The sequence below is a fragment of the Chanos chanos genome, chromosome 16, assembly GCF_902362185.1.
Source record: "Chanos chanos chromosome 16, fChaCha1.1, whole genome shotgun sequence".
Classification (NCBI taxonomy): domain Eukaryota; kingdom Metazoa; phylum Chordata; class Actinopteri; order Gonorynchiformes; family Chanidae; genus Chanos; species Chanos chanos.
In genome coordinates this window covers 6,167,887-6,177,816 of record NC_044510.1, presented here as the reverse complement: position 1 = coordinate 6,177,816, position 9,930 = coordinate 6,167,887, and the positions used below count along the sequence as shown (strand labels likewise).

Genomic DNA, 9,930 nt, shown 5'->3' with positions numbered 1-9,930 from the left:
CTACAGGAGAAATGTTCTACAAATTACCCACCAAGCACTCTGAATCAAGTTCTTTTAACTGCACTTAACTAGCCCCATAGCTTCTCTCTCTCTTTCTTTCTCTCTCTCTCTCACACACACACACACACACACACACCTACACACCTATTCTTCTTCCCTCTCTGTTTTTCACTTAAACTTGTGCTCCAATTGCTTCCTCTGGGAAAGAGGTGAAAATGACCTGAGAGGAATCCCTGACTCAGAGAGAGAGAGAGAGAGAGAGAGAGAGAGAGAGAGAGAGAGAGAGAGAAGAGCTCCTAATAAAAAAAAATCAACTAAAACTCCCTGAAAATCTGCAATATAACGGCACATATCTCAATTATCTCTGGGCGTTTTAAATTGTGTATTCCTCAGTCACTACACTCTTGGCTTAAGCACTTTATTCCCCTAGACCAAGCCCTGGGCCATAAAGAAATAACATTATATAAATAATTCACTGTCATTTTAATAATGCAGCAATAAATAGGTATCTGTTCAGCGTTTTATAAAATGTAAGTAGACTCTGAATGGAGTAATCAAGGTCTCTGAAGAGCGGTTGAATTGAGTGACCTTGTGGTTAATGTCATTAGCCATGACTCCACTGCTAGCAAGACTCTCGGGGGGGAAAATCGTTAGCTTTCAAGGAAAACTGAGGTTAGAAATAGAATGTCCTAACAGCGTCGCCACGTGGCTTTAAGACAGGAAGAATGCCGTTAATGCTAAAAACTAGCAGGGTGGTCGTATTAGCTCTCAGACCGGCCTGGTGAAGGATGTGTAAATACTCGCAAGTACCGATTTATCGCCATGAGGGATTAGCGACGATAGCGTTAGCTTCCAGGCAGATTTTGTCAAACGCAAAATGCACTCGGCATGCGAACTCTGCTATGGGCTCCTGAGGGAATTAGAAATGCTATCAACATTAGCGCTAAGTGGTTTTGGGGACAGGTGATGGACTGTGTTACGATTAGATTACATTAGCAACTAAAAGGGCCCGCGAAAAGATGAACAGCTACATGATAACGCTTTGAAAATATTGAGGCATTTAGTTATGATAAAGCCTTCTAGGTAGCTATAGCTTTGGATGTCTGTTGTGAAAGATATTACTCTTGTGGATAGAGTAACCCACTTAATTAAATGGCCATTCACTGATAATGTATTTTGAGATAGTTAGCCATAACAGCAATGCCTAAGGAGGGAGAGATGCCACAGTAACGAGGTGGGAGATAATGACCCAGCTGAGTGATGAGATAAAGGTAGTTGAACTGGTGTAGTTGAACTGGCGTAGCTGGTGGTTGGTGTAAGCTACTGGAGACTGAGATTACCACGTTCTGTTAAATGATTTAAACATTTAAGTGTGAGTTCAGAAATATTATTGCATGCATATATGCATGCTGCTTTAAAGAAACCAACAGAAACGCTCTGTGTGTGTGTGTGTGTCTCTCTCTCTCTCCCCCATTCAGTCATCCAACCACAAACCCATAGCTGGTACCTAACCTTTGGTCAAGTTTGAAGAGGAAAAGAAAGTCGGTGTGTGTGTGTGTGTCTGTGTGTGTGTGTGTGTGTGTGCGTGTTTGAGGCAGGCTGAGGGGTGGAGAAGAATACACGAGTTTAAAAAGTTCAACACCACATCAGGTGTAGAACAGTGTGGGAAGAAGGAAAAGAGAGTAAGGAGACAGAAACAGAACCAAAACAGTGAGGCTGTCTGCCTTTAACGGTAAATATATTTATATACACATTACATACACATATGCACACATACGCACATACAGACTCACACAAAATAGAGAAGATTAATTTCACAGGCAAAATTGAAGAGAGAACTATTAAAAATATTAGAAAGCTACAGATTTGAAGAACATATTAACTCAAACATCAGGAAATGCAAAATTACATAACACTTATGTAGCAGGAAAGCTTTGATATATAGATATACGGTATTGGGTGTTGTGCATGAGATAAGGAAAACTTTGTGAGATATTTTGTTGCATTGCAGTTTTGTGACTGTTACAGATCCTCCTAAATGAACAGATACATATATTAGCTTGTTCTAGGAGACTCGTTTTCAGATAAATGACAGTGATTATCTGATTGGGCATAAAAGAGCATTATCTCTGACCTTTTTATCCACAAACATATTATTCAAAAACCAGATAAGCGCCGAAATTCATTGAGCATTCACAAACGAAGCAATTACTGAAGCTAAAATGAAAAGGTGCAAATGAGGAGAAGCGAGAGAGAGAGAGAGAGAGAGAGAGAGAGAGAGAGAGGAGGGGGGTGGGCTGGTGGGAGGGGTTACTGTATGTTCATGCATGAATTCATGACCAAACAAGACCGACAGCAGCGGTTCCAAGCAAAAACCAAGCGGAGTGGATGGAGGACCAATGAAGTGAGACGGAACACCTGCCGCATTCTAGAATGTTGCCTGGTGAAGAAAAAAAAAAGAAAAAAGTAGTTTGCGGCGTCTGACAGGCAGATGGGCCCACGGGGAGACAGATATTAACGAGTACCTTGGAAGAATCCCTATCTCAGATAAAAGATGACAAGACACGAACAAAGCGTGTGGAGGATCTTCTAAATTAGTTCTCTTACAGAATTCAAGATGTTGAGTTTCAGCTGTGATCTTGTCATATTTCGTCATAATCATACACGCGCCCGCGCACACGCACACACACACGCACACACACACACACACACACAAACAGGTATCAGTAGCAGCAGTCCAGAATATCTATCCTCTGTGGCCTCCATCTTTTTGAAGCCCAACTCTTTCCATTACTTTCTCTCTCTTGCCTCCTGCCTCTCTCTGCAAACACACACACACACACACACACACACACACACACAAATACATCCATGCAACGCCACCAGGGAGACAGTCGGAAAGAGACGTGTGTTTTCAACAAATATTTAAAAGAATGTTTACAAAAACCGAAGACAGAAAATGCATGTGTCAAAGAGTATAAGCTCCATTTTAAAATGCAAAACAAAAGAGAATGTCGGTGGATGGCTATAAATATCTTGCTTTCACTCAGAGGCTTAAATGTGTCTACATGATGATATGATTAAGCCAACAAATTGGTTTGACCAAGGGCAACCCAAAATGAGTCAATTAGACAGATATGTTTTCAGCCAGCTCCTCTGGGAACTCGATGCCACTGCTCAGATATTGCTCGACTGTATTAATACTACTGAGAGAAAATGCACTCTCTCTTTTCTCCGTTCTCTCTTTCTCTCTCTCTCTCTCTCTGTCTTTCTGGTTGGAGTGATAGAGTGAAATGCTCTCTCTCTCTCTCTCTCTCTCTGCCTTTCTGGTTGGAGTGATGGAGTGAAATTTCCTCTCTCTCTCTCTCTCTCTCTCTGTGCTGTATAATTGCTATTACCGCTCAGGGGCCATCAGACTGACTGAGACACAAGTCTCCCCCAAACGGGTCCATTAAGGACCGAGTCTGCACACAAACACACACACGCACACACAGACACACACACGGACACACACAGACACACGCTCAGAGAACAACAGTTGTATTGGTGCAGTCGGACAGAGACACATGCACGCATATGTCTGAATACAGCACCTCAAATTGATTCATACAGTGTCGACAACAGATTTTCACACACACACACACACACACACACACACACACACACATACACACACAGAGGTTTGTTGACAGGGAGTTCATTGTTAAGACCACGCTTGGACAATCTGATTAGAGTCAAACAGAGAGAGAGAGAGAGAGAGAAAGAGAGAGAGAGAGAAAGAGAGAGGCAGCCTGCTCATCGCCCTCGGAGATCAGGGACACACACACACACACAAATTGACTACCAGCTTGGGCCTCACCCGTTGTGACCATAATACAGCACTTTAATTAAACTAAACAAGGGATCACCCCCCCCCCCCCCCCACACACACACACACACACTCTCTTTCTCTCCCCGTCTGTTTGTCTGTTTCTCTCTCTCTCTCCCTCGCTCTCTTCATCTCCCTGTTTGACTGTGGTTGTCGTTGTTACAGGGGCAAAGACACGTAAGGTGAGAATTTCTCAACCCATTTCTCTAGTCCAATCTATTCAACTTTGGAAATAAAAACTCCACCTTCAACATAAAACAAACTTATAAGGAAAAGGAAAAGCAGGGCAGAACTATCAGAACATTCAAAACAGCACACATCTCAGAATCTTTCCCTCCCTTTCTCTTTCTCCTTCTCTCCCTCCCTCTCTCTATCTCTTTTTTTCCCCCCCTCTCTCACTCTGTCTGAACAAACAGGAGCGAAGCTGCTACATGCTGGTGGTAATTAAAAAGAGCAGTTTCTATGCATGAGCAATCAAGATAATGCAGAGATAGAGAAGTCTGATAGTCACACACACATTTTTGATTTTAACTGTGCACTGTCTCATCCAGCTGGTAGAGGGCGCTGTGAACATCTGAGGTGTTTTTTTAAAAAAAAAAAAAAACACTATGAAAAGAGGACTTTTCGGAAAGTAGCGCTTTCTTAAACATTGAGGATGATGGGCAAGATGGAGAGATATTTATGATAGTGAAAGGAAAGTAAAAAAGGGTGAATCAAAATAAGTAATAAAAAAGACAAAGGTTGGGATCAGAAGCTAAGAAATACCTTTGAGGTAATAACTACCTCTCCTCATTTACTCTGCTCCTCCAAACAATCTGGTGCCCCCTGGAGGATGGGCATGGAATTACAGGACTGACTGCATCAACCCTCTCCGAAAATTGCGACAAAATTACAAATGGCGTTCTGTTCACGTGTGTGTCTTTTCCCAATGCTTTTCGATGCCTTATGTCTTCTGATGCTTATATAACAGGGATGATCGAAATAAAAAGAAAAGTAAGATTTATTTTGTATGAATGGAACCCCAGGCGCATTGTGCACTCTCTCTCTTTCTCTCTCTTTCTCTCTCTCTCTCTCTCTCTTTCTCTCTCTCTCTCAAGGCGCTGAATTTTCAGGGGTCTTTTAGGTCGTTCAGGTCGTTTGTCTTTCCACCACGCTCAAACAATCAGGCGGAAGAATCGACCTAAATTCAAGCTCATTTTACCAAGACACGTTTCCCTCCAAGTCAAACGTCCTGGAAGAAAAACCAAACTACATCTAGACTAAAATAAATGTGACGGACCAGGCGCCTAGACACACACACAGCCAGACAGACACACACACAGACAGACAGACACACACACACACAGACAGACACACACACACACAGACAGACAGACACACACACACAGACACACACACACACAGACAGACACACACACACACAGACAGACACACACACACAGATACACACACACACACACAGACACACACACACACAGACACACACACACACACACACAGACAGACACACAGACACACACAGACAGACAGACACACACACACACACACAGACAGACACACACAGACACACACACACAGGAACCCTCAGTCCGTTTTCTATGCAGCTTCGCTATTAATTGTTTTCCAGCTGAGCGGCGTAATGCCTTAATTCTTCATCCCTCGGATGGTGATCTTATTACGCATCAAGTGTGAAACCCATTCAGCATTATTCTACCACTCAGTCGTTATTCTACCGAGCGAAATATGAAAGAGCGTGCGGAGGTAAACCTGTTTGCAAAGGCTGGATATAGCAACGTTCATTTTGTTATGTCAGATAATGTTGGGCTAACAAGGGCCGCCCCTGGCGCTGAAACGCTTGTGTTTTGTTTTTTTTTTTAAACGAGTGGGAACGGTTTTTCTTTTCGTCTTAAGAGATATTAGAGCCTGCTGATTCATGCATACGCAACAGATGCCCTTACACGCGTACATATGTGCCCACACACACACACACGCACACAAGCGCGCGCGTCGCCTCACACATACGGTATGTTATGCAGCCCTGCTTGTTCACAGACAAACACATACATGTACACATATTGTTCATAAACAAACATCTCGAACACACACACACCATAATATAGACCCACAGTCGTCCGAGGTGAACTGCACTGGCAAGATAGTTGTTTAAGTGAATAATTAAAAGTCAAACCCCACCTCCTCTCTCTCTCTCTCTCTCTCTCTCTCTCTCTCTCTCTGTTTGTGCGTGTGTGTGTTTGTGTCCAAAACAGAAATAAAGAAAACTAATTCTGCTCGTCTAATCCCATCGAATAACTACAGCAATCTCGAAAACCACAATTACCCTGCACACTTAATGGGACAATTGTTTCTGGGAACAATTTATTAGAAAAGGAGGCAACGAAAGGAAAAAAAACATCTCAGAAGAAAATGAAAACTTACATGAAAGAAAAAATAAAAATATTTTAGCTGTCCACTCTTTCTAGAGGACAGACGGGATCTAACCTTGACAGTCTCGTCACCATGGCAACAGGTCAGCTCTTCTTATGTGCTAACCCTTTACACACACACACACACACACACACACACACACAGGTACACATAATATAAAAAAGAACAATAAGAATTTTATAACATTTGCAGTCTCTAATAAAACATTATGAGACTAATATCATAATATTACTCCACCAATAAGCTCAAGATGGGCTTTTGTTTTATAGTTTAGGGGATTGTTTGTTTTAATAGGCAACCGCTTGACGTTTTGTCTTTGGTCTTTGGGTTTATATACGCATATACTCCATAGCAGCTGATAAAATATTGCAGGTGTTTGGTAATTATTCGCTATTGTTTTCTAAAGGCCATGTCTTTTCAGTGAGTCGTAAGGGTTTGTGTTTAGTTCAGTGGAAGAACTGCGACAATGATGAATGCATTTGAATCTCCCTGAAGGGCAAACACACTGCAACCTGAGGAAGTACAACCTATGTGTGTGTATGTGTGTGTGTGTTAGTGTGTGCGTGTTAGTATGTGTGTATTTGTGTGTGTGTGTGTGTGTGTTTCCGGGTCTGGGCGAGTGTGTGTGTCCGCGCTCGCTCATGACTGTTCTCTCTATTGATCAGGCAGTATTGATCCAAATGTTGAGTCCTTAGCATATTAACGTATTAGCGCATTAGCGTCCAGCTGTCAGCTGTCGCCGTAGCTAATTGTTTTCTCCTGCTCGCTCTCTCATGCTCTAAATCACACACACACACACACACACACACACACACACACACACACACACGTTTAAGCCCTCCTGTTTCCCTCTGTATCCCTCTACCTTTGGTCTTGAGAGAACTCTGCTGATGACAAAAAAGTCACCTTCATATTTGATCCTGGTTTTCCCCCCGCACTGGGTTAATGACCTCACGTGAACGCGCGGAGGAGAGCCGACCAGCGCAAAGGGAATTATGGGAATCTCCCTCGTTCATCAGTCAGCCTTGACATTTAGCCAGTATTCTTCCCTCCACACACAAACACACACGCACACACACACTCTTTCTCTCTCTCTCTGTCTCTCTCTCTCACACACACACACACACACACACACAATGCTTAAAGAGATAAACGTCAGAGAAGTCATATTGTGGAATTTGTGGGGAGCGTGTGTGCGCGTATGATTGTTTCTCGAAGAGAAACGCGCAGTAATTACGTGCGTCTGAAGTGTTGTGTGGGAGCTAATGTTATTATTTGTCATTAAAAAAAAAAAAAAAAAGTTGCGGAGATGCGGAGGATTGGCCGACGCGTCTGCGGCGAAGGGTGGGTGACGGGAGGGGGGACTTCTCGCCGTTCTTTTCCGCTGAAGCCCGTGGGACTGGTGGGACTGAAACATTCTTCCAGACTCAGTCATTGATTTAAAGTCATAAAGAACGTGAACGAATAGAGTGTCTGACACATCGGTGGAATCCTGACTCTTTCCTTCCGTCACTCTCTCATTTTTCTCCTTCTCTTTCTCTCTGTCTGTCTCTCTCTCTCTCTTTTGTTTCTCTCTATCTCTCTCTCCCTCTCTTTCTCTCCTCCTCTCTCTCTCTCCTTCTCCCCCTTGCGCCCACACAGAAGATAACCTTCACAAACCCTTGGGACCAGGCCGTGGGAGGAGGAAAAGGCGGGGCTGACTCACAGATGGAATCGTGGGTAGGTTTCCGTGGTTACGCGGCAAAGGTAGAGGTGCCGCTCGGTTTCTTTGGGCCGACGGCCAGCGACAAACCCCTGCTTCACGCTGACAAAACATTCGCGACCGCGCTGCTGTAACACACCCACAAACGCCCCGCAAACAGATCAACCCCAGTGCCCTGCAGTGCAGACAACGCCTAAAGGAGAAAACAACACATCCCTCTGATTTTTCTCAGCCACTTCACTGTCTTAGAACGATGCAAATAAACTTCTTTTTTCTTCCCTTATTCCGCCGTTACCCCCGATTTAGGTTCGATTAGCCGTGAAAAAAATAAAATACTTCGTCACAAACGCGGGAAACAAAAAAGTACGAAAGCCCCCGACTTGCTTGTTCGCTGAAAACGTAGAATTTTGATTATTTTCATTCATTTGAGATAAATCATTTTCTAAAAAAAAAGAAAAAAAATGTTTTGGGCGTTATCGCGGCTACTTCAGACGAATGTTTTTTTTTTATCTCATTGTCTAAGTGTGAGGGAAATGAATCTCCTCATCTTCGTTCACAATTTAAATGTAATTTTCTCAGCTTTGTGCTTATGTCTGCAGAGCGAAGCTTGTATCTGAAGATGGTAAGATCGTACTGTCCACGTTCCCTGAATCTGGCTTGTAACTGTGGAGAGTTCACTCAGGATAACAGAGTGACGGGCCTGAGTGTTCTCTGAAAACATTATATGAGTTAGAATCTCTGAGAGCAATTACAAGACGTAAGAGGATGCGTGAATTTATTAGATACTTGATGCTAATTAAAAAGTTATGGAGACTGACCAAAATCTCCATTGGGCAGCTGACGCATACTCTTATGTGTTCTCTACGTCAAAGTTTCAAAATACCGGGTTGTATTCAAGAATTAACTCCCTCTCTCTGTGGTGTGGTGTGGTGTGTGTGTGATCACTCACTTCAGTAACAAAGAGCCTGTTGCCTGTTTTCATAACTCAAATAATTTTAGCAGTCACAATCCATAAAGCACAGCGACAGAAAGAGAGAGAGACAGACAAACAGACAGACAGACAGAGAGACAGAGAGAGTTCCATAAGACTTCTCCCCTTTGAGAAATCTCTCCTCTTTTTCTAATGTTGTGACAAAAAAGATCCTCAGATTGCATCTAGACTTCTGTCCAAACACACACACACACACACAAGGAATGCTCTTCAGCATTCCTTCAACCAGGCAAAAGACATGGTCTGGCCAATTATCTCCCCTCCTTCCCTCTCTTTCTCTCTCTCCCTCTACCAGATCTGTACCAGATCTGTGATGCTCCAAATAGAAAATACAGACAGAATAAACGAGAGAGAGAGAGAGAGAGAGAGGGAGAGAGAGAGAGGAGGAGAGACAGAGAGAGCATGGGGAAGGAAGCAGCCTTTAAAACTCCTTTCTCAGCAGTGGAGCAGTGTAAACGCAAAATAAAGTCAAATCAAATCAAATCAAATCAGATCAAAACTTTGGGAGTGAAAGGTGTGAAACGTGGGAGAAACAGAGCGACGTGAGAGCGACGTTTGATGAAATATACTCCGAGCTTTGACATCCCCCCCCCCGTCAGAGCCAGGTACGGCGGTCACCGATTTCCCCCTACAGCACGCGGGAAATGTCAGACACTCCGTGACGTGGGGGGAAGGCGCCGTGTACCGCTGTGATCCTGTGTGCGGGAGAATGAAAGAGTGTGTGTCTACAGAAAGAGTGTGTGTCTAAAGAAAAGGCCACGCAACGCCAGAGAGAGAGAGAGAAAGGGGTGGTGGCGGTGGTCGTGGTGATGGTGTTAGAGGGATAAAGGATGGATTGAATGTTCTAGAAAGGCACAGTATAGAAAAAAAAGAGTAAAATAAATAAATAAATTAATACGAGGGACCGGGGACAGAAGAACAGAA

The 9,930-nt window shown here is 43.4% G+C and overlaps 1 protein-coding gene across 1 annotated transcript in view; it reads right to left on the bottom strand.

Moving 5' to 3' along the window:
* The window catches only part of srcin1a (SRC kinase signaling inhibitor 1a), a 57,266-nt gene extending 52,558 nt beyond the window's left edge, over positions 1-4,708 (bottom strand). Inside the window, exon 1 of the mRNA XM_030793922.1 lies at positions 4,666-4,708. Coding sequence (XP_030649782.1) covers positions 4,666-4,708 — 43 coding nt within the window. The remainder of the gene's footprint in view (positions 1-4,665) is intronic.
* Between the last annotated feature and the right edge of the window lie 5,222 nt (positions 4,709-9,930).